The following is a 24,215-nucleotide window of genomic DNA, read 5'->3' as shown; positions in this document are numbered from 1 at the left end:
GGGGAACATAGTTGTGATCGCCTAGCCAACAAGCTGTGCCATCTGTGTCTGGGATCAAAACTGTGTTGCCAAGGGCTTGTTTACAGACAGGATCTTGTTTTCAATGCAGTGTTTCTCAAACTGGGAGTCAGGGAGAAATATTTTCCCCTTAAAAGGGGTCCATGCATTACTCAGTTTGATGGACTGGCAGAATAGTCTCTGGGGAGTGTGTGCTCCTGAGGTCAGCTTTTATTTACTTTAAAAAATCTTTTCAGCCAGGCAGCATGTGGGATCTTAGTGTTCTGACCAGGAATCAAATCTGCATCCCCTGAAGTGAAGTGCAGTCTTAACCACTGGCTTGTCAGGGGAGTCCCCTGCAGTCAGTTTTAAAAAATTTTTTTCCAAGCCAAAGTGGAAGCCAATGCTACTAAAGCATTTGGGTCCATTGTTGATCTTATTTATTGTGATTCTTACTAATGTTTCTTTGTGTTCTCCTTCAAACTCAGTCTTTAAGCTCCCACCCAGACCACCAAAGAGACAGAGAGAGGTGGCTGATGCTTATTACCCGATTTATTAGAGATCTCTTCAACGTAAAAAGGGGTGGGGTGGCGGGGATGGGGGCGGGAGGATCTGGGGCTGCATACGAGTGTTATGGGGCCAGCAGTGGCTGCGGTCACAGAGGCGCCCACGGCTCTGGGTTTGAGCGGGCCGGCGTCCTGTGCCCGAGGAGGCTGAGCCCCGGATTGTCACACACCAGACCACGGGGGCTGAGCACACGGGACCCCCAGTGAGATTAAGACACACAAGGTTTGCAGTTTTGTTGTGTTTGGAAATCAGTTGGGCCATAAAAATGGGGTTGGGGTGGGGACGGGCGATGCAACCGAATCACCAGAGGTGACTGAGGGTGCCTGTTCTGGGGTGGGGACCGAGGGGCTGCGGCGACAGTACCATGGCAGGGGACCCCATGGGGATGGGAGTATTGCACTGAGCCAGGTGGTGGAGGAAGGGGGCGAGAGGAGGCTGAGGATGGCGGCTGGGAGGGGACACACAGGAGGTCCCACCTTGTCAGTCTCAGGACACACCTTTCCTGTGTACAGAATGGCACGGCGGACAGTGCCCACATTCTCAGTGACAGCAGCTGTCAAGGACGAGCTGGGATGGACGAGCTGGGGCATCACCACCCAGGAGTTGGCAGATTTCTATCCTGGGGGTGGGATGACAGCTGGGTGGGTCCAGGGCCCTTACTGTTGGGGGTCTGGGGAAGGCCGTGAGTTCGCTGCATGTTATAAATAAGGTCTTGCCTTCCCACCCTCTCACCCTGACCATAAGCATACGCTTTCTGGCAGCCTAGTCCGAGGACCACCTTGCATCCATGTGACAGGTCTCTGAAAAAGGGACAAAAAAATACAACCAACACAAAGGGGACTCTGAAGGGGTATTCATGACTTAGCACGGGAATGAAAACATCATGATGTCCAGGAGGTTTGCAAATTTCTCCAAGTGAGCATCTGTCTGTGATTCACTCAGGAAAGCCCCGGGGCCCCGCTCCCCGGCTCCAGGTGGCCGAGGGCGCCCTGGACATGGGGCCTACGGCTCTGGTCGTCCCCACGGGATGCACCGCATCTCTGCAGCCGGCCTTGGGGGCCTGGGCGGGGGCTCTGATGTCGGCATTGGGGTGACATAACAGTGGCTATTAAGTCATCTTCAGACCTCTGCCCATTCAACCCACCTCCTCTGGGTGGGACAGGGCACCGACTGGGGACTTGTGCGCATGGGGCACTGTGGACAGTGCCTTGGTGGAAGTCCAGGTGAGGATGCCCCAGGGTCTGGACACACCCTCGTGGGTAGGAGGGGAGCAGAACACCTGCAGGATTTTTCTGATGGGTCCTCTTCCCCAAGCCTCGTGCTGTGGCATCCTTGGTGGCCCTGTGAGGAGAGAGCCCCCGGGGCACAGCCCAAGGAGGGGTGCAGCCAGCCAACAGGCTCCATCCAGGTGCACAAAGCAGGCTGTGTCAGGGGAGGCGACGAGGGGCCCTCGTAAGAAAGGACAGCAGTGTACATAGCTTGCAATGAACTTGAAAATTAGATCCTGGCTTGGTGGGTTCTCCAGACATCTCAGGCTCCACCAGGGAGGCAAAGGTGGGAGTTCTTCTGCAAAGTGCAACTTCCACTCCACTCTGGCTCCCAGCTCCTCCCACGCAGGGCCGGGTGGGCCAGGTGAACAATCCCTGATGCGTCCCTCTCTGGAGACAGGCAGGAGAGACCCTGCAAAGCTGTCAGCTCCAGCAGTCGCCTATGGACGCAGCGGGGCCCCTGGCAGTCGCCCTGTGGGGCTCTGGGCCCAGAAGTGGGACCATATAAAAAAAACATTGTTTTTTCACCAAGAATTTCTTCTCCTGTCCTTCACTCGGTACAGATGTCTCCATCATTTAAAAGAGAGAGGATGCCCACCTCAGTCCTTTTACAGGACGGGGTCTGGTCTTCTAGCCCTGGCAGCCTGCCTCGGGGGGCTTCCCTTCAGGACACAGACCTTGGGAAGTCCCAGGGCCTCAGTGCCTGGCTGCCTCTTCCTGGCTCAGCCCGTCTTCCAGAGGAGAGTGAAGCCCACAGCCCTGAGCTCCACTGAGTCAGGGTAGCTATGTGTCCACATGGAGGTTCTCATCACGCCTGGGGATTCCTGCTCACGGTCACAGGGGAAGCAGGTGGTGGGAGACAGATGCTGAGAGATGGCAGGGCCACTGGTGAAAGCCATCCCCAGCCACCACTGTGCTGCCCTCAAGGATGGTGTCCAGCTCTCTCGGCCCAAAAACCTGAGCCAACAGTGCTTGGCAGTCGCAGTGTGCAGCCTCCAGAGGCACCCTGGGGAACACGGTGGTCCTTCTGTCCTAGGGGCCTGTCCATCCCGGTCCAGACCTACAGTGGATTCCGCTGGGGTGCAGTTCCCTCAGCAAAACATGCAAGCACAGCAATGAACCAAAAGTGCAGTGAAATAGAGTTTCTTCTTTTCCATTGTGGGTTTTTTTTTTTGCCTTTTCCTTTTTCTTAAAAAACACACACGTGTGTGCTACCATGTCTGTGCAAAGAATAAGGACCCAAAATAAATTACATGATCGGAAATGCAGGAGGGTTCACAGTATCAGGCGTAGGTAGTTGTCGGGGAGCCAGGGCAGGGCAGGCCGTCTGGATGGGGGTCGCTCAGCAGCCAGGAGTGTCGGTGTCGTCAGGGGAGGACGAGGGTGAGGGCTGGCTGCCAGGCGGGCATCTCCCGAGCTCTGGGCTGAGCGAGGCGGGCAGTGCCTCCAGGAAGCGGCCGGGGCAGCAGCGGGCACTCGGCTCCGGGTCAGTGTCTGCATAGGAATTACTGCAGAGGCAAGGGGGTGGGTGAGCTCGTGGTGGGCTGGGGCCAATCCCCACCCGCCCGGCCTCCCGTGGCTAATGTCACAAGCCAGGGACCCCAGGAGCCGTGAGGGCTGGACACAGGCCATGGTGCGGCAGAGCCCGGCTGCCCCTCCCGCTGGAGACCTCAGTTTCCCCATCGGTCCCAGAGGTGTCTGGGGGTCAGGCCCTCAGGCCCTCCTGGGCCAAGGCCGTGGTCTGAGCCCCGAGTGGGCCCGGCTGGCCAGCCATGGGCTCACTTACTGTGTCGCTCTCGCCGTCGGAGGCAGGCTGGGCCTGAGTGCTATAGTGAAGCGGGGAGTACACCCAGCTCCTCTCATCGGTGGGCTGCAGGGCGGGTGGGCGGGCGGGCGGCACGTGCAGGAGGGGCGCAGAAGAAGAGCAGGGTGCGAGGAGGCGCGAGAGGCGACAGGGAGGAAGGAAGGAAGAAACAGAAATAAAAGAGGGGGACCCCCAACGTGGGACGAGTGGGCGGCTCAGCCCCCGTGCCCTCTCCCTGACAGGACCTGCCCCAACCTGGATGGCCCTTGGGCCTGGTGGGGCGGGGGCCGGGCCTCCGGGGCTGAGTGGCCAGAGCGTGGCAGGGGGCGGGGTTGGCAGCGGGAAGCGGCGCGTGGGTCAAGGCAGAGCCGGCACAGTAGGAGGGGGAGGCGGGCGGGGCTCAGTTTGCTCTGCTGTCCACCCACCCCCGGCCCCCTAACCTCTGCCCTAGCCTGGCAGCACCCCAGCTTCAGGCCTGCCTACCACTGGGGACTGCCAGCTGGAGCAGCACCCTGGGGACCCACTGCTGGGGGGTCCTGGGTGGTAAGGGCACAGGGTGGAGCCCACTTCCTGCCCCGGAACACACAGACCTGCTCCGGGACCAAGGCAGGTGCCCCCCAGAGAGCAAGCAGCAGAGGCCTCTCTGCCCCATGCCTGGGGCACAGGGACGCCTTCCTGGGGAGGGGCACAGGCAGAGTGGGGATTGGCCACCAAGGGGCCCCTGGGTCTGGCAGGGGCAGGCTGATCTTTCTCCAGCCATGTCTGGGCACGGGTCCCAGGCTGGGCTCAACTAGGGGGAGAATGTATACTTCCCCAGCCCCCCTTGCCCTTCCTAGGTCTGCCCTCACCACCAGAGCCCTTTTGGGCCTGGCAGCTCCCTTGGGGTTCCCCAGCCACCTTCTTGTCTTTCCTCTTTCCCCCCACTGCACGCCGGCCTTCAACACCCCACAGCCTGTTACTTCCACCCCAGCCAGAGCACACACCTGTCCTAGCCACACCCCCCTGGCTGTCTTATGGCCCCTAAACCCACCACGGCCCCCCAGACCCAACCGTCCTTGGCCCGGCTGGGAGGATCATCAGCAACCAGCCTCTGCCCTCCTGCCCCTTGGGGTCTACCTGTTCCAGGTACCTACACAGCCCCTGCCTCTACACCTGCTCCACCCGACTTTCCCCACAGCTCACAGGCCACGATGGTACCCACGTGGACCCAGAAGGCCCAAGAAGGCTGTGTCCCCACGTGGGCGGGTTCCCACAAAGGCACCCAGAGGCAGGGCAGCAGGGTGAGACCCAGTGCAGGCCCTGCTCGTGCCTTCAGGGGGTCGCAGAGCCACAGAACCCATGTCTGGCCACGTGGGAGCCCAAGGCGCAGGTACAGGCCTGTCTGTGGCCACAGCAGGTGCTGACGCTGGGGTGGTAGCCCTGCTGGGCTCAGAATGTGGGTGACACAGGGGTCCCCAGGAACCCTGTGATGAGCTGGCCCTGGGTGACCCACACAAGTTGAGTCCAGGACATGCCTGCCCCGCACAGCAGGCCTTGGGGTCCAGCCTTCCTCCTGCCACTCCCTTGCCTCCCTCTCCACCCATCAGCCCCCAGTATCTGATTCTGTGGTGCCCCAGTGAAGATAGCCCTTCCTCTTCCACCTCCCCACACCCCAGGTGCATCTCAGAGCCCGCCTGACCCCTTCCAGATGGCCTTTGCCACTGGCTCCCCTCCCCATGGCCCTTGGGCACCATGTGTCCCCAGCTCTGGGACCATCTCTGGGGTGCAGTGTCCCCGGCTGGACCAAGCGTGGAGGGGATCTCCCCTCTTCAGGCTTGCTCAGCAGCGCATGACACCTAGCAACACTCAGAGGGATGACTGACGGGGCTGGCGCGTGGCCTCTGAGGAGCCTCTGCTTGAGAACACAAAGGCTCGCGTTAGATCTTTGCCCTGTTCTGCCCACTGAGCGCTGCGTGCCTCTGGGAGGTCAGCTGGCCTCTCTGGGCCCCCTGTTTACTGCTCACGATGACAATAACGAGCACTAACAATGCCACTGCCACACAACATCCCCACAGCATCCCAGATACGCCGGGTGGACAAGTGTTTATTAGACATACGCCTGAAGTTTGGGACCTAGATTTTTGTCTACACTACATGCTCGTGGGCTACCTGGGGAGCCAGGGTCTGTTTCTCCATCTGTGAAATGGGTACAGAGACACCAACTCCTCTCTCCTGTAATTAAGAGCTTGGCTTTGTGGTCCTTCCGCTGACCTGGGAGGAGGTCACCCCCTTCAGGGGACAGACGCTCCAGGAGTGCTGTCAGCAGCAAGATCTGAACAAGTGGGAGCTGTCCACGTGACACGCCCCTGACCCAGGAGTGCTGGGACGAGGGGCAGGGGCGGCTGGGGGCTGGGGGTCAGATGCCGACCCTGCCACGGCCAGGCTGTCCCTGGGAGCCACAGTGGTGTGCCCGCAGGTGCCATGATGCCCAATTCAGCGGGCAGTAAACGTCCCCACAGGACGCCCACAGCCCAGCGCCCCATGCGGGCCAGTGTGGCCGACCTCAGCCGCAGTGATGTTTTCCCCACGTCCCTTCTTGGAGGAAGAGGGACCAGGACTTGTGGCTCCCTGCTGCCCAGGGCGCGGGGTGGGGCCTGGCTCCCTGGAGGCCTGCCGTGGTCACTTACAGTCCCTGAGGAGCTCAGCGTCACGGCCCGCAGTCGGCGATGCCGGGGAGAGTAAATCCAGTACCTCCCATCGGTGAACTGGGCGGGCCGGGCGGGCGGGGGAGGAAGCAAACAGAGGACAGGATGAAGTGATAGGACGAGGCCACGGGAGTCTGGCGGGCGGGCAGGCGGGGAGGGCATCGGGCGGGGTAGGTAAGCTGTGCCAAGCGGGAAGAGGGGGTTGGTGTCCCACTGGCTTTCTTCTCTGCTGCGTGCCGGGCCTGGCTGCAGATCCGGGTTTCACGCACCCGACTCCTGACAGGACAGGGCCCCTGGGGCCACCTCACACACAGATCCAGAGGATGGGACAGATCAGCCCCGCTGGGGTGGGGGTCGGGGGAACACAGGGTGCACTCGCTTGATGCCCTGCAGGCCAGGCAGCATTGGCTTGGGGACTGAGAGCAGGGGGCTGTTAAGAAGCAGCGATGTCAGCAGGAGGGCCAGGCTCACCCAAACAGCCCCGAGGCCCAGCACTGGGCAAGGGCAGGGTTGGGGGTCACAGGTGAGAATGAAAGTCTGGGAAGAGGACAGCAGGCGGGGCTGGTGTTTGGCCCTCTCTGCTGTAATCAGGACCATATGATCCCGGAGCAGGGCATCCTGGGGAGACAGCTCAGGACCCGCTGTTAGGGGTGGGGCAGTCACTGGACTGGGCTTTGCGGGCTCCCAGGCCCCCCAGGACCCCCTTCATCCAGGTTCCTGCCTGCCTGTGGGAGGTGTGAGGGGGAGGAGATGGCCAGCTCTGGAGGGAGGTCCCAGGTACCCAGGGAGGGCCCCCTCCTGCTCTGACAGACCCCACCTTGTCCAGGAGCAGCTGTGCATCCTCGTCCCTTGAGGCCGGCAGCGTGGAGCCCACCTGCCCCGGCCTCCCTAAGCACGGAGCCTGCCCGCTGTACCCACTACCCGGTGAGAGAGAAGGTGTGTGTCATGCCAGCCCCACGGTCAGCCTGGGCCTCCCCTCGGGCCAGGGGGCTGAGCACACCGGGACTCCAGACACCTCCCCAGGCCCCGCTGGGCGCAGGGCCAGACGTGGGCACGAGGCTGGGGAGGATGGCGGGGGCAGGGCGCTGCCGCATCACCTGAGAGTGAGCTAGTGTGAGAAGGTGAGCACACACTCGTGCCTGCGCCTGAGGGAGGCACCTGCAGGTGTGCACGAGTGCCGTGAGCGTGCAACGCATCCGTGGGAGTGTGTGAGGGAGTGGCGCGCCCGTGTGTGAATGGGGTGGACATGAGCGTCCGTGGGTTTGTACGGGCACGTCTACACACACATAAGCACAAGTGAGCGCGGGTGGTCGAGGGTCCGGCGACGGGAGGAAGCCCTGGGGGACTTACAAAGTAGATGTCCGTGGCGGGCGCGTCTTCCTCATCTGAGGCCTGGCTGGCGGGCTCGGAGGCCTGGCTGGCGGTTTCCGCTTCGACAGCGGCAGAGGCACAGGCTGGGGATGCCCCCTCCCTGGGGACACGGGCAGGACATGGGAGTCCCGGGCGGGCTCTGGAAAGCACGCATCTCCCCCCTCCACATCCCGGACCCTCCCCACTCCTTCCATCTCTCATGGAGACCACAGACGCAGGAAGTTCAACGGCAGGGATGGGTTCTGCCTGACACATTCTGGTTCCCCCACAAGACAGAACACCCCCAAGCACCACTGCCACCAAGGGAACCAGGAGCCCGGCTCCGAGCAGGTGGCCTGGCCCCCTCCACTCACTCAGGGGCACGCCTGTGGGCAAATCCCCGCCTCACCACTCACTCGCTGGGCAACCATTAGGACTACCTTCTTTCTCAGGGCCTCAGTTTCCTCACCTGTAAAGTGGGACACATACCTGCCCCTGAGGGGCCAGAACCTTTTGCTCCTCTTTCCAGGACACTTGCTAGGTGCCAGGCCTGTTAGAGGGCCTGCTGTCCTGTGTTGTTGATTTGCTCAGCTGTGTCTGACTCTCTTGCGACCCCATGTACTGTAGCCCACAGGCTCCTCTGTACATGGGATTTCCCAGACAAGAATACCAGAGTGGGGTGCCATTTCCTTCTCCAGGGCATCTTCCAGACCCAGGTAACGAACTCACGTCTCCTACATTGGCAGATGGGTTCTTTACCACTGAACCATCAGGGAAGCCCCTGTCCTGTGTTACAGATGAGGCAACTGAGGCACAGAGTGAAGGTGGGGAATGTGCTGGAGGCCACGGCTGGCGGCCACGCAATTAGTGAGAAATTCACTTCTCGGAGCTCAAAACCTAATAAAGTTAGAAATAAGTACCAAAAAGGTAAACAAAAAATCTTAAACACTTGAGAGACACCCCTGAAATGCCTCAGTCCGGGGTCTTGCCCTCAGCACTGTTGACAGTGGGCAGGTCATTCTTTATGGGGGGCAGTCCTGGGCACAGTGGGGTGTAGGGCAGCCTCCCTGGCCCCCACCATGATGCCAGCAAACCCCCAAGTCATGACCACCAGAGATGTCCCCAGACATCACCCACTGTCCCCTGAGGGCAGAATCACCCTCAGGTTGTTGAAAGCCACTATCTTAATTCAAAGAGGAAATTAAAAAAAAGAAGAAGAAAATTACTACCCATCTGTACCTGAGCCAATATAAAAGAACTGCTTCATGTCAAACCCATGGCACATGGTAATAGCAGCACTCAGAGAAAAATACATAGCCTTAAGGGCCTCATTGTTAAAGAAAAGAAGGAACTTAAGCACTCAACCTACACTGGAAAAAAGAAACAAGTGAAAAACAAACCAGAAGCAGCTAGAAAGAAGACATTTCTGGTGAGTTACAGTGAATGAGATAAAAACAGAACACAACAGGGGACCAAACTTAGTTTTTGAAAACCTCGTAGGTTACTGTCGTGCAAGCCCCAACAAAGCCAAGAGGATGCAGAGAGGAAATGTGGCAGGAAAAGTGGCCTCAGATGACAGGGCGGCTCTGAGTCCTGGAGGAGGAAACCCTTCCCGGAGGGAAAGACCCAACACTATTCCTGGCCGTCCGTGCCCCCTTCCCAAGCTGGAAGCCCCATTCCCACCCCTAGCTTGCATACTACTTTTCCCAGTCCGCCCTGCGGCCAGCTGGCTACATGACCACGCTCGGCCAATGCGACGAGGGCAGAACCCGAGACCAAGAACTAGTCAGTCTACTGTGGGGACCACTCACCCTGCATCTTCCTCCTTGGGGACCACGATCTCCACGCTGCACGCGGGCTCCACCTGCACTGTGATCTGCTGCAGGTCCTCCTCTGCGTGAGTCTCCTCCTGGGGCCTGGAGGCAAAGGGAAGCCGCACCTCAGTTTCCCTCCTCACCCCACTCCGCCCTGGAAGTGCCTGCTGAGCTCCAGGCCGGTGTCAGTTTCCAGTCGCGGTAAGAAGCCTGGAGCTCCAGGAGGTGCTATCTCTGGGCGACATTGGACCAGGGCCCTGAGCTGGCCCAGTTCATATCTGGTCCCTGGCTGTTCTGCCCACCTGGGGCTGCAAGAGGGCAGTGACTGACCATCCACCTGGGGCTAGCCTGTGACTCTGGCAGCAGCTGGGACATAATGAGTGAATGGGGGTCTGGATCCTGCCCACCCCCTGGGGGCAGCTAGGCACCTGCCTGGGGCCTGCACTAGGGGGCTGGGGTGGTCCTGGGGTTCCAGGCCTAGATCCCTGATGTAGGTGGGTCAGAACATGCCAGCAACTGGGTGCGCAGATGGCACACCTCTCTGGATGGCAATACCGGAGAACAGACGGGTGGCTGACGTCAGAGCAGGTAGCTGGACAGAGGGTGACGCACATGACTTTTTTTCCAACTGGTAGAAATTACTGTCCCCTGAAAACTAATTACAGAAAACAACCCCTCTTTAGTCCAGTCCTGTTACAAGATCAGACAACTGGGAACAACCCACGTGCCTGGGAGGGCAAGTCACAGCCTGTTAGAGAAAGGGGACCAGCATCTACTCCACCTGTTCACATAGGTGACCTGCCACCAGCAGGTGACACAGCCAAGGGCAGGGCGGCGCCCAGAGCGCATACTGGTTGAAATGAGAGGGAGAGACAGGCCCGAACGTGTGTCTCTTTGTATATTCACAAACGTCTCTGGCAAGAGACAAAAAAACCCGTCCGCGGGTTACTCCCAGAGAGGGGAGCGGGCATGGGGCAGGGAGCAGGCTTTTCTGTTTTTCTATTTGTATTTCTTACAATAAAAATATTAATAAGAAAGAGAGAAAGAATAACCAACAGGCAAGTGTGGGAGATGAGTCCTCTGGGTACCGAGGTGGAAGACAGATTCCGAGTGACCCGAGATTCTCTGCGCTTTTAGAGCCTGACTTGAATCTGTGCTCAGAATGGCATGGTCAGAGAGGAAGGGCTCTGGTGGGGAAGGCAGAGGAGGGATGGGGGCAGGCGGTAGTGGGGGAGATGGGAGAAGAGACAAGAGAGAAGGGAGAGGGCTGGGGTCTCATCTCACCTGCCATCCTGTCCCGAGGACTGTGTGCGCCGCCTGCAGAGAGACCGCGAACACGCGGAAAAGTGGGATGAGGCCCCTCCCAATCAATGTCCTGCCCACCCCACGACCCCGCCCATCCCGCGGCCCAGGGACATGTCAGGTCTACTCACCTGTACCGCGGCTGCTCCGACGACTCCGAAGGGGACCGTTCTGGGATAGAGAGGGATGTGGAGGACAGGGTCGTGGCGATGGAGGCGGTGGTGGCCTCCTCAAAAGATGGCGGCGTGCAGGGCAAGAGGTCCGGCCGGCCTATGGGGAGGAGCAGGTGGGTACTTGTGCGAGCCAGGCACCCAGGGCTGCTCCTGGGAGGCCTCTGAGCTCTACCTGCAACCTGGCTCACCCCCAACTATCCATGCCCTCTCTCTCACCCACCACTTCACACTGTTGTCCCGGCCAGCTTCAGGAGGGGAAATATGCTCCAATGTCCCCCTGGTGTAAGGCCTTCCAGTACCTATCCCCTGCTCTCAATTAAAAACTCCCCTCAGGGTCCTGCTCCACTGGCCTCTCTGCCTCGCTCTGCTTCAGCCACACACACTTCTCGCTGTTCCCCGGACACCCACAGGCTAGGCCCCATCCTGCCCCCCAGGCCTTTGCACAGGCAGTGTCTCCCTTCCTTGATGCTCCCCCACACCACGCCTGCCCCTCCCTGCCTGGAGCCTCTGATCCAGGAGATGGGAGGGACCTTCCTGAACATCAGGCTGACCCCATTAAGCACTTCATCCCCCCAGGTCTCTGTGCATCTCTGATGTAACGGGAGCCTGTCACCTGAGGGTCGGGGGTGGGGGGTGAATTCTGTGCTCGGCTCTCACTGTGGCTCTTCCAGGGGCCCAGTCCCAGCTGCTGCCCACGTCTCAGCTGCAGATCTTGAGCTGAGGGGGGTGACTGTGACCCAGCCCCTCCCATCCAGGTTGGCCCAGCACAGGGGCCCCTCCCTTCTCAGCCCCCTTGTCTCCCAGCCACCTGCTCACCCTCGTCCTCCAGTGTGGGGTAGCTGCGGGCCCCCCGCAGGTCGTACTGTGCATCCTCCCGCTCGCTGGGGATCTGGCTGGCCGAGAAGGCGGCCGTGGGCCCCAGGGGCTTGACGGCCAGCAAGGCACCACGGCCCTTCTTGGACGGTGAGGACTTCAGGGCTGCGGAGGGAGGGCGGCTGGTGCTGGGGAGCCCGAGCCCCACAGCAGCACCCAGACAGGGCCCCACAGCCCCCAGAGCCTCCTCTGTACCAAAGCCTGGCGGCCCCACTGCCCCACCTCAGCCTGTCCGCCAACACCCTTCGCTCTTGCTCTCGGTAGGGGAAGCCTGCCCTATGTTCCAGCTGGCTTGCCAACAGGGGCAGGGTGGGGGTGCAGGAGCCCAGGTGCCCTGTCCTGCCCACTGGCAGAGATGGGATCCCAGGGAGCCAGAACTCCCACTCTAGCCCCCTGGAAACAGCAGTAGGATCAGCAGCTGCCAATGTTTACTTAGCACTTTGGGGCCTGAGCCCCCGAGTCTCAGCCTACCTGACTCTCAGACATGGAAGCCAAGGGCCTGGTTACCATCCAGGCTGCATGGCTTTGGGGCCCCCGAGCCCCCATCTGCAACAATGAGTCAAAGGAGGCAGGAAAATCCTGACACACCTTCCACACCACCCTGGCCCCACCAAGGCCTGTCACCAGCCTCTCCCGCGCCTCCGGTGGCCGCTGCCCCACACACAGTAGGTGCTCAGTTTGCCTTACACAGCCATCCAGTCCCGGAGGCTGAGGAACTGCCTGGGTCCCCAGCTCTATGCCACATCCCGGAGGGGCCACCCCAGCTGCCCTGTTCCCTGGACCAAGTCCCTGACTATGTCCTAGGGCTGGTGAACGGAGGACCAGGACCCTGAGTTTACCCTGCTCTTGACCTCCCACCCTTCTCCCTCTGCACCCCCACCCAGAGGGCCCGGGCACTCACAGGAGTTCTTCCGGAAAACCGTGTTGCTCATGAACTTGAAGAAGCGCTCGGCATAGAAGCTGGGCCGGTGGACGGAGACTGTGTCCTGGGAAGGGAAGGGGGGCCTGAGGCCAGGCAGGGGATGAGGGCTGGGGTGGGGCCCATGGGAGCCCCCATGTCAGGGCTGGTGTATCACCTTGGTGGGGATGGGACCCCAGGAACCGGTAGTGGTGGCAGAGACAGGGAAGCAGGGAGATGGTTTCGTGGTAACGGTGTCCGTATTTTTAATTGTTGACCCTCATGAATAAAATGGCTATTCAAAGAGGTAACTGAATAAACACCAAAATCAAGAAACTGCAAAGAACCTCTAGAGCTGGGGGTAGAAGGATAGTGCAGCTGACCCTGCTGCAAAGGAAGGCTTTGTCCTGGGGGCAGGCAGACCTGGCTCCTGCATGCATGGCAGGGCGGCCCTGGCCACGCACTGCTCGTCGGCGCCCCCGGGGGGACCTGAGCCTGTTGGGCAGGCCAGGACGCAGGGCTGGGATGTCTGTGAGGCAGGGAGCCCGGCGCACAGTTGGGGCGCCGTACTGCAGGGCCCCTGGGTGCACACCCTGGCTGTCCCTGGATCCAGTCTGCTCACTTGCTACGGCATTATCTCCCCAGCACTGCTGATCGCAGGCCGGTTGTTCTCTGGGGGTCCATCCTACGCCCTAGGGTGGTGCCAGCATCCCTGGTCCCCACCCACTAGATCCAGTGTGACCACCAGAGACGTCCTCAGACACTGCCTGGCAGCCTCCCCCGGCTATAACGTAACAGAACGCATCTGGACACAGGGCCTCTCTCCCATCCTGGCCTGCCCTGAGGTGGTCACATGGCCTCGGGGACTCGTCCTGGTTGATGGTGAGTGAACAAAGACAGCAGAAGAGTCTCTCCGCCCCAAGAGGAAGATGCCTCTCTCTCTGGCTGGAGCCAAAATGGGGGCTGCCATCTGGGCCAGGGCCCAAGGGCAATGCCTGGGGCGTATGGGGACACACAGGAAGAAGCTGGCCCCCAGTACCGTGGCGCCACCCTACCAGTCTCAGGTTTCACACACCTGGATGATTACTTTTTTGGGGCCATGGTGCATGCATGGCAAACGGGATCTTAGTTCCCCAACCAGGGACTAAACTTGTGCCCCCCATCATGGGAGCTGGGAGTCTTAACCACTGGACTGCTAGGGAAACCCCTGGATGGTTACTTTTGGGTCCCTCTGGAGCTGACTTCGATCTTCTGACAGGGTTGCGACCCCTCCATCTGCTTTCCCCTCTGCTGTGGGTTCACCGCACAAAAGGGTTTCCGGCCAGCCCCACCCAGGAGGGAACATTCTGAAAGCTCCCCCGGACCCTCGAAACACTCTGAGGCGTAGTGGGGGAGGCTGTTGGGACCTTGGGTTTTGCAGACTGCACACACACAGACAGCCCTCAGCACTCAAGAACGAACTGGCCTGTGGAAGCTACAGCGGGAGAGGCCTCTGCCTGAGGGTCCACAGCTGGACTAGGGCCACAGATGGACAGTTTAACCCCAGCAGTTGGTCCTCACAGTATTTTACACTTTGAAGTAATTCACTGCAAGGGTTTACGGGTAGGCTGTGCTCACAGGAAGACACGAATTTCCAGCTTTTTTTTAACAACTGAGCCCAACTGTGTAAGCGGGCCCAACCTGCAGGGTCAGCAGGGTCAGAGCTGTGCAGTGCTGCCCAAGACCCCCTCCATACCACACACTTCCAGAATGTTCCCTGCCTGACTGGCCCCTGACTTTCCCAGCCTGTCCTCACTTCTAACTCACTTGGGGCCCCCAGTCCCGTCCCTCAGGAAGCCTGTATGCTAAGCCTGTACCCTCACAGATGGCTCGGGCCCCTGGTGCAAGGATCCCATGGCTGCCTCACTGCCTTGTCTTGGCCCTGAGCCCCTGGCCTGTTACTGTGGCTCCAGAAAAATGGACGTGTCCCTCGGCTCTTTAGCACTCAGGTCTGGGCCAGGGTGATGGTCAGGATGTTTGCGGATGGCTAGACAGAATGAACAAGTGGAGGATGCTCACGCCATCGTGGACGAGAGCCTTCCAGGTGTGTTCCAGCTTCTTGATGAACCTGCAGAGGAGAAAATGCCCAGGACATCAGTCACACCTCCAGGTCCGGAGGAGGTCTCTTCCAGGCGAGCTCATCCCAGGGCACACAGGTAGTCTCCAGGGACCTTTGCGGTCATTATGACTGGGAACGTTCCTGGCATCTAGGGGGCGGAGAAGCCCTGGTCGAGAGGAACCAGGCCACCTGCTGCACCAGTCAGAGGCCACCCTGCTCTTTCCGGGCCCCTTGACCCCTCCCCATTGGCTGGCTGCTCCCATTGCTGCTACTCTGCAGGAGGAAGTGGAAAGGCTGCGGTGCGTGGCCCTCCATGGGGGACAGAGCCCGCCCTTCCTTGCTCCCTTGGCCCAGGCTGAGCCTGTCTCCTCCCTGCTGGAGGGAGCGCCCAGTGCCTCAGCCATGCCCCTGTACCACACCTGGGCTGGGGAGCACATTGCCGCCTCCAGGCAGCCCCCCAAAACGCCTCTGGGCTGCAGGGGGAAGGATATCCTCCTTGATACACACGCCTGCCCTGGGATGAGCTCTGGCTGCCTGCCCTGGGCTGTCTTGCCCACCTTGCCCCACCCGGGTCTCCACGGAAACCCTCACCCATTGCTTGGAAAGCTGCCTGCTCTGCTCCACGCTGGGAGGGAGACACCAGCAGGAGATGAGGTAACCCAGTCTTGGCACATAGCAGGGCCCACAGTCAGCCAGTGACACCCCACTCTCTACCCTGCCCTGTGCCAGCCCTGACCTGTCCCCGACCAGGCTCTCACTGGGGAGTGGGGAAGTCGGGCCAGGGGCATGCACCCAGCCCGGCAGGATAGGGGGGCAGTGACCCACCTGTAGGACTGCAGGATGTCGATGATTCCGATGTGCAGAAGCAGCCGCTCTCCTCGACCATTCACAGCGGGGATCCCCCCCATCCTGAGGAGAGGGGTCAAGACTGTCAGCACCCATGGAGCCAGCCCAGGGATGAGCCCTGTCTATCAGGAGCACAGGCCGGAGGCGGCCTAAAGCCCCAAGCCAGGGGTACCTGGTCTGAGCCTTAGTGGCACTGAGACAAGAGGGATGAGCAGGCAGGCGTGATGGAGCTCAGGGCTTGAGGATCCACACACTCCCTGTAGGTGGCCACCTGGCCGGGCCCCCGGAGAGGGGCCTGACACCTGGGAAGGCCACCACGAAGAGGGATCGGGTGGCCTGCCTGGCCTGCTCACTGAGTCAACGCGGGCCAGAGGCTGCCACAGGGTCCGGGCAACGAGACTCAAGTACACGCATACCCACACGTGCACACGCGGAGCTTGCACACATACACAGGTGCATGCACACCCACACGTGCACACGCGGAGCTTGCACACTCACACACGCACATAGGTGCATGCACGAGCACATACACACCCAGGCAAGGCTGGGCTTCGGGCGCAGGCTGGGGAGTTAAAGCCGCTGCAGCCCCAGGCCAAGCCCACCCGTGCAGTTAGTGGGGCCCACGAGGCAGCAGCTTCCTGCACGCCCAGGCCCCCCACAGGCTCTGCCAGCCGCACTCCACACTGCGCTCACCTTCGCACCTGCCGTCTCGCCTGGCCTGGCACCAACCCTACAAAGGCCAGACGGCTGAGCTCTGGGCCCACGCAGGTCCCCCCCACTCATTCCAGGCAGGCCCTTCAGCTGGTGGCCCGGTTTGGTGGCTGAGCGTTAGCCTGTCCCCCAGCTGGCTGTGCACTCTGATGGCTACCACCCCCTGCAAGGACTGGACGAGGTCTGGACGTGGAGGGTCCAGCCAGCCCCCATGTGGTTTGTGCATGGTGATACAGGGTCAATTGTGACACCTGTCTACAGCAGCGGTTCCCATCGGGGGTGACCGTCCCTGGGGACACTGGTGCTGGCTGGGGACAGTCGTGATTGTCACAACCATGGTCAGGAATGCTGCTCCACCCCTCACAGTGCCCGGGACACCCAAAGAGTGACCGGGGCCTGCATGGGGTGGGGGTAGAGATGCCCCGTGAGTCTGTCTCTGTGCCTGAGCCCCGAGGGCAGGACCAGGTTGGCTGTTTGGGGGGTCAGAGGGCACACTCTCCTCTGGACCGTTTGACCTGGCTGCTCCCACAGCCACCTGGCATCACTAGGGAAGAAACGTTCTCAGCCCCCGCACCCCTCCTCCCCGGGGTCCTGGGCAGGGATCTTGCTGTGAAAGGGTCCCTCGTGCCCAGCCCTTTCCACCTCTCCTGGCTGCCTTCCAATACCTTTCCAGCTTTGCTGCCTATGGTGAGGCTTTAACTCCCCTGGGTCCAGGGCGGGGGTACCTGTGTTTCCCACAGGGCTGGCCAGTGACCTCCGTCTACTGACTGACTGAGTCGGATGCCAGGGTCAGAACACCCAGCCATAGCTGTGCGCCCAATATCTAACTCGCAGGGCCCAGGGGGTGGGGATGGGTGGGCACTGCTGGCTTACAAACCAGAAACCAGGAACCTGCCAGATTCTGGACTTGGCCTTGTCCCTTTCACCTTCCTCAAGGCTCCCCCTCCTCCTCCCCCTTGCCTGCTTCTCGCCTGGCAAGGGAGCCGGGGCAGAGATGAGAACTGAAAGCTCCCCCAGCCCCAGCACCTACGTGTCATCTGTCTCGATGGCCTCCCCGCGTGCGGCGCCACCCTGGATGGACTCCATGGCTGTGGAGTAGAGCGCCTTCTGGCCCAGCGGCCGCTTCTCGTCAGCTGTGCTCTGGGCGCCCTCAGCCTGCCGCTCGCGCTCCTGCTGGTCGATGTTGTGGACGCCCAGGAGCAGGCTGTAGTCCATGATCTTGAAGCTCTCCAGCACCTGCGGGAATAGAGGTCAGGGGTCGGCCGACTCTGTCCCGGTACCTTGACCCTGGCTGGTGCTGAGGCTGAGCTGCATCCAGGTCTGTGTCCACTGAGTCCCCACGGCCAGGTGGGGAGGTCCTCATCCCATTTTACCAATCAGGTGAGCAACAGGCCCAAGAGGGTAAATGGACCACGGTGGGTGGGCCTGGGGCATGGCTCCTGACCTGAGGTCAGGGTGCCTCCGAGCCAGCCCCACACCCCCACCCCTGCCCGGGTTCAGAAGCCCAGTTTACTGGCCACCCCACCCAGCTCCAGACCATGAGGTGCAGCCCAGGACGTGGACACATGGACACTGGGGATGGGGCCTGGAAGCCGTGGGACCCAGAGATGGCTGGTGGTTTTCTGAGGTGTCTGGGAGCCAGGGGTGCAGGGCAGACCCTGGAGGACCCAGGCCTGACCTGAACCCCCTCCAGACCTCCGTATCCTCGCCTTTGAGGCCAATGAGGGGTGGGGTGGACCACAGTAGCAAGGCCTGGGATGAGCCTGGCAAGCCTTCTTTCTCCCTAAGAGATACCTGCCTGTGGAGGAGGGTGGCTGCACAGACCTGGGTCTGCTGCCAACTGCCGGGTCTAAGGAGAGCCTTAAGTTTTTTCAGCTTTGCTTTTGTTTTGGCTGTGCCACAGGCATGCAGGATATTAGTTCCCTGATCAGGGATCGAACCTCTGTCCCCTGCAGTAGAAGCTCAAAGTCTTAAACACTTAAACACTCAGGCCAGGCAAGCCCTGAGGTGCACCCTGAGTTGAGCCCTGAAAACCTCAGGCTGCCCGGAGGCTCTGGCAGCAGAACACAGCCTGTGGGGCAGGGGTGGGGGTGGGGCACCTCCCCGGCTCACACGGCGCTCGCTTCTCCCCGCGTCCCCACTGCACAGCTAGGAGGACGGGGCTCAGACATGGGATCCCAGGCGACCAGCCGGCCGCGCCTCACCAGGCAGTCTCGCTGCAGCGTCTTGACGAGTGCAGAGAAGGTGTCGGCATCAAGCATTAGCCCCTCGGGCATGTCCTGAATGAAGTCCAGGTCCTTGTAGGTGGGGATGCTCTTTTCCTTCTCCTTCTTGCTGGCCCGCCGCTTGTACGTGGAGCCTTTGAGATCGAACTTAAGGTGCATCTTGACCACGCGTGGCAGCACATTGTTCATCACCACCACACGGATGTTCTTGCCGCCTGACTGCACGCAGTATAGCCCATAGAACTTGGGCAGCAGTGTCCGGGGGTTCTGGTTGAGGTTCTGGTGGAGGGGAGAGGGCAGGTGGAGGGGAGAGGGCAGATGTAGAGGACACCAGGAGTCTTGCTGGGACCCCACACAGCACCCTGTGGCTTGCTCCTTAGAGCTCAGGCCAGAGGCCACCTCTTCAGGAAGCCCACCCTGACCACCTCCCTGAGGCCTGCCCTCTCTCCTTGCCCCTAGCACCCGGTCAGCTGAACTCCTCATCGCCCCACCTGACCGAAAGTGCCAGGAGGGTCTGTTTCTACAAGGCCAGGCCCAGGGAGAGGTGGCCTTTCCATAAAGGGCCCCAGGGGACTTCCCAAGGAGTTGGGCCTGGTTTCCCAGGAGGTCAGACCCAGGTCTCTCACCTCCCCAGTCTGCCCTGGAGGGATGGGGGTTAGTTGGCCTCTAGGCGTCAGGCCATTTGTCTTTTTTTTTTTTTTTTTTTTTAATTTTTTTGACTGTGCCTTGTAGCATATAGGATCCTAGTTCCCTGACCAGGGATTGAACCTGTGCCCCCTGCATTAGAAGCATGGAGTCCCTGGAACATCAGGGAAGTCCCAGGCCACTTGTCTTTGTACAGCTGGGAACTAAGAATGGTTTTACATTGTTAGGAAGCTGATAAAACTAAACAAAAAATAGTGTTCTGTGGCATGTGAAAATTACATGAAACGCACATGGCAGTTCTATCGGCACTCAGCCGGGGTCACTTGCTCTCTCCCTGTCTGCGGCAGCTTTCTTGCTAGAGCGGAGCAGAGGAGACAGAGGCTGCGCTCACAAAGCTGAAAATGTTTGTTTTCTCATGTTTCACAGAAAATGTTTGCTGACCCCTGACCTAGGGGAGCTGAGGATCCCACCCAGGATCATATATGGTGGGGCGGGTTACAGGGTGGGGGACGGGTCACAACTTTGTTGCACACAACTTTGTGTGCAAAGTTGCCCAGGGCCTGGCCACGCCTGCCAGGCAGCAGGGAAGGCTGGCCCTCAGGCAGGGGTCCTCATGTCCCGTCTGGGTGTGAATCAGGACCCCCACCCCTGGGGGCCAGGAAGTCTGAGGTGCCTGCTCCCACACCCTCAGGGGCCTGAGTGCCAGCTGATAGCCCAGTTCCTCCTCAGTGCCTGTCTGAGTCACTGGCTGTTGAGACTTGAGGCCCAAACCCATGATTTCTGGGAGGTAGGTGGTGGGGGATGGCCACCAAGGCCCAGATGGCTATTCCTGCTCGCCACGTGAGGGGGTCCTGCGGGTGAGGCTCGGTGACCCAGGACGGCCAGTCAAGGCCTGCATAGAGGGGACAGTTCCTAGAGGGGGTGGTTCCCAGGAGGGGTAGTTCCCAACGTGGGGATGCCCGGAGCTCCTCAGCAGAGGGAGGAAGGCCTACGTCCAGGGGCGGCCAGGCTCCCCACCATGTAGTAGCCAGGCAGCAGCTTCTGCAGGAACTCGGCCTCCTTGTGCATCACCGTCTTGATGATGAATTCGTCGTCGCTGGTGACGTAGAACAGGGAGCCGCTGGCACCGGGGTTAGACAGCTCAATAAGTGGCTCGTTGCACAGCGAGTACTGAAAAGGGGATGGTGAATGGGTGGGGTGGTCACCGACACCCCACAGGCCCAGGGGCTGGTGGCTGATCCCGGAAGTGGTCACGGTTGGCTCCATGTGATAATCACACAGGAGACCGTAGTGTCTGGAAGGAATGGAAGGCCTGGCCAGCAAGGACGGAGCCTGGCTAATGACACCAGGGGTTTGGAAGAGACCCGATGCAGTTGAATCCACCTGAGGCCACAGCCCAGCCCTGCATGACAACCTGAGCAAGGAGCCCAGCAATGCTGCAGCCACATCCCTGCCCCATGGAGGCCGAGGACGACAAGCAAGTGGCAATCTAAGCCCCCGAGCCAAGGCTCAAGTGGGTGACCGTGTGACACAGTGGCTGCCGAGGACACACTCACCAAGTAGTCGTCTGGCCGAATCCCAAAGAGCTCCCGGAAGTAGCGGAAGGCAACAGGCGCATAGGTCTTAAACCTGAAGTCCTGGAAGTGATGGGCGGGAGTGAGGTTGCTGCCTTCACTGCAGAGGAAGCAGGGGGGAGACTGTGAGGTACCCAGGCCTGTGTACGCTCCCTTCCCCCACCGACAGCCCGCCTGCCCGCCCAGGCCCAGCCCCAAGGCACCCAAATAGCCAACCCAAAAAGTGACATGGGACTCCCATGCTGGACACAGGTCAAAGGGCTGTGGCCAGTCTCGGGCTCTCCTCCAGTGATCACCCTCCCCTTCCTTCATTAGCCCACAGTATGGGGTGTACACATGGCCACCCAGAATAAGACCACTGCCAGCCTCTTCCACAGCCAGGCATGATCAGGGTGCTGTACTTGGCCAATCCCATAAAGGGCGGAGAATGACTTGGGTCTTTTCCTAGTCATGCCGTTAAAGGGCAGGGGCATGTGCTCTCCTTCTCTTTCCTGTGGTTGGAACGCAGGTGTGATGGCAGGAGCCTGGGCAGCTCTTGCAGTCACTGGTTTGTAAAAGCAGCATAGATGGTGGAGAAACCAGAAGGAATCTGGGCCCAGCAACATCATGGAGCCACCTGACCAATCTTCCAACCTTGGACTGTGTGTGTGTGTGTGTAGGTACACACACATATTAGAAAGAGAGAAACAACAAACTTGTCTTCCTCTCTTTCTAAGAGTTGACTGCCATTCTATTGCATCTCTGATTCAGCAGCAAACATCCTGACTGGCACAGGACTGTACCTCAAAGGCAAGGGGAGCTCCCGAGGGGCCGGAGCCATTACCAGCAGAGAAAAAGGCCGAAAGAACAGCCGGGGTGGGGGTTGTGTGTGCAGGGAGAGTGCAGAGGGCTTGGAGCGGGCGGGCAGGGTACCTGGGGAAGAAGATGCTCTCCACCACATAGAAGTCCTGCATGAGCACGTCGCGCTCCGGCTTGGAGCTCAGGTTGCCCACGGTGTAGCCGATGCCCAGCTGGATGGCCCCCTTCAGGGTAGAGGACGTGGTCTGCGGGAAACCCAGCTGCATCAAGACCCCTGGGGCCCACCCCTTGGCTGCCATGGTCAGAGACAGGATGGGAAGCCCCCTTAGGATGGAGGGGGCAGCATCTGGCCTGCGGCTCAGCCCCCAACACCCATGACCTCCAAGGGGCCCCCAGGCAGCACCCACCAAGCCCGTCACAGACATGCTGGCCTCGGGCCCACCACTCACCCCGCATAACCGCATGGCCAGGAAGTGGCCTGACTGAGGTTCCAACACCACCATGAGGCCCCGTGGCCTGTTTTCTGTCCACATTCTAGAAGGTTCCTAGAGCTCAGAACCGCCCCGACTTGGCGGGGGGTCTACCACTGCCAGGGTTCTCTTTTGGGAAGCTGGAGTACAGCATCCAGCAAGGCCCAGGCCTCCCTTCTGAGATCCAGGCTCCTTCTGTCTACTCTCAAAGGGATCTGCCTCTCTGCATCCCAGTCCTCCACCCTGGCACTGGCCCTCCTGCCACCCTCCCTAGAGAAGTACCAGCTGCCTGTCCATCTGTCAGCACTGCCATTCACGTTACCATCACCATGAGCCCTAAGCAACACGCCCACCATCGAGGAAAGACGCCTTGGTCCTCAAGTTACCGACTCCGGTCCCCCGCACGCCCATCGCACGGACAAGCCCTTCCCAAGCACTCACCCCTCCTCCTGAAGCCCCCCCTCAATCCATTCCCTCAAAATGACATCGACTGAATGTCTCTCCAGAGGAGATGTGCAGATGACCGGTGAGCACAGAAGGTGCTGGGTACCACCAGGTGCCAGGAAGGTGCCAATCTAGACAGTGGGACCTGCTGCCCATGCACCGGGAGGGACAGATCAGACAGACAAGCACCACACGGGGCGGGGAGTAGAGTCCCCACACTCAGCTGGCAAGAACGGAAAACAGGATGGCCACGGTGGACAGAGTGGCAGCTCCTCCGAGGGTTACCTGTGACCCCCCCTGGGGGCTCCAGCGGTTCCACTGCTAGGACTGTGGCCCAGGGAGGGCAGTGTAGCCCCGACAATCACCTGGACACAAGCCGTCACAACAGCCAGAAAGGGTCCCTCAGCGGAGGGTGGATACACAGAACATGGTCCCTCCACCCATGGGAGCATCGCTCAGCCACAAAAAGGAAAGAAGCCCTAACACCCACTACCACGTGGATGGACCCTGAGGACACGACGCTCAGTGAGAGAAGCAGACACAGAAGGACACACAGGGTGTGATTCCACTGATGGGAAACGTCCGGAACAGGCTGATCCAGACACAGAGAGTGAATTCCTGGTTGTCAGGGGATGGGGGAGGCAAATGGGGACAGGGCTTTTGAGGTGAGGGAAACGCTTTAAAATTGACTCTGGTGATGGCTGCATAGCCCTGAATATTCTAGAAACCGTCTAACTGAACACTTCAGAAGGGTGACTCACTCGCTGCACACACTCGCTCTCAGTGAGGTGGGTGTTTTTGGGAGGTGCGACCAGGCGGAGAGGACCAGCAGCAGTGGGGCCAGCTCACCGCACACAGCCCTGGCCCAACCTCAACTCCACCCCGCTCCCAAGGGACGGGAGGAAGCTGCAATTTCCTCTCGCCCAAAGTCACAGTCAAGGCCACAGTGACTTGAGGAGCGGCAGGTGGTGCAGCCTCCAGCCACAAATGGCCCACACCTGACCTTCCGTGGGCCCCATGCACATGTCGGGGGCCCCTCCTTGTCCCACCCCCGTTGACTGAGGGCAGAGCAGGAACCTTCTTGTAGGTGGTTTCGCCAGATGCGTCCACACCCCGATGACCCAGCTTCTTCCCATGGCCAGGACCGGGCTGTCCAGTCATCAGCGGGACCTGGGGAGGAGGAAGCAGGAAGTTCAGAATTGGCAAGAAACCAGAACGCTCTGGAAATCCTGGCCAGAAAGGGCCTCTGTCGCTGGGCCCAGCTGGAGTCTGGGGCAGGGGCTGGGTGGGTAGGCTGCAGGGCACGGGGACTCCTCTCTCTGGGGGCCCACATCCCACATCTCAGCAGCCTGGGTCCTCTGCAGGGAGAAGAGCCCCAACTTCAGGGTCACCCCCACCCCCAGCACTGCTGACTTGGGGCTAGTCACTCTCTGGGGGGCATCCTGGGTGCTGTGGGGTGTGGAGCAACATCACTGCCCCACCTCTTCACTGTCAGGAGCCCCCCAGTTGTGACAACCACAGATGTCCGCAGACGTGGCCGGGTGAGACCCTTTGGACTGAAACGACAGTATCTCCTCCTGGATGGGGGAAAGGTCCCGCTGGTCTGTGGGCAGGCTGGTTCCTGCCAGCTTCATGGCACAGGTGTGACATCCTGGCAAAGTTGTGTGGAAGCCA

At 60.4% G+C, this 24,215-nt stretch overlaps 1 protein-coding gene across 6 annotated transcripts in view; it reads right to left on the bottom strand.

Moving 5' to 3' along the window:
* Window positions 1–531: 531 nt before the first annotated feature.
* Window positions 532–24,215, bottom strand: part of PIP5K1C (phosphatidylinositol-4-phosphate 5-kinase type 1 gamma) — a 48,060-nt gene continuing 24,376 nt past the window's right edge. For 2 of the 6 annotated variants that reach the window (XM_043911987.1, XM_043911991.1), the window contains exons 3-19: window positions 23,619–23,711; window positions 21,742–21,872; window positions 20,812–20,929; window positions 20,273–20,425; window positions 18,590–18,889; window positions 17,416–17,621; window positions 15,654–15,737; window positions 14,789–14,837; window positions 12,734–12,818; window positions 11,776–11,937; window positions 10,918–11,056; window positions 10,769–10,801; window positions 9,482–9,586; window positions 7,671–7,791; window positions 6,303–6,380; window positions 3,619–3,702; window positions 532–3,340 (exon numbers count right to left, since the gene is read on the bottom strand). In XM_043911987.1, coding sequence (XP_043767922.1) covers window positions 3,338–3,340; window positions 3,619–3,702; window positions 6,303–6,380; window positions 7,671–7,791; window positions 9,482–9,586; window positions 10,769–10,801; window positions 10,918–11,056; window positions 11,776–11,937; window positions 12,734–12,818; window positions 14,789–14,837; window positions 15,654–15,737; window positions 17,416–17,621; window positions 18,590–18,889; window positions 20,273–20,425; window positions 20,812–20,929; window positions 21,742–21,872; window positions 23,619–23,711 — 1,944 coding nt within the window. In that variant the 3' untranslated portion in view covers window positions 532–3,337. The remainder of the gene's footprint in view (window positions 3,341–3,618; window positions 3,703–6,302; window positions 6,381–7,670; window positions 7,792–9,481; window positions 9,587–10,768; window positions 10,802–10,917; window positions 11,057–11,775; window positions 11,938–12,733; window positions 12,819–14,788; window positions 14,838–15,653; window positions 15,738–17,415; window positions 17,622–18,589; window positions 18,890–20,272; window positions 20,426–20,811; window positions 20,930–21,741; window positions 21,873–23,618; window positions 23,712–24,215) is intronic. The other 4 variants (XM_043911988.1, XM_043911989.1, XM_043911990.1 and 1 more) reach the window with 4 other exon arrangements.

This window comes from Cervus elaphus, chromosome 9, assembly GCF_910594005.1.
Source record: "Cervus elaphus chromosome 9, mCerEla1.1, whole genome shotgun sequence".
Taxonomy (NCBI): domain Eukaryota; kingdom Metazoa; phylum Chordata; class Mammalia; order Artiodactyla; family Cervidae; genus Cervus; species Cervus elaphus.
The sequence above is the reverse complement of the archived record's forward strand: the minus strand, read 5'-3'. Positions and strand labels throughout refer to the sequence as shown.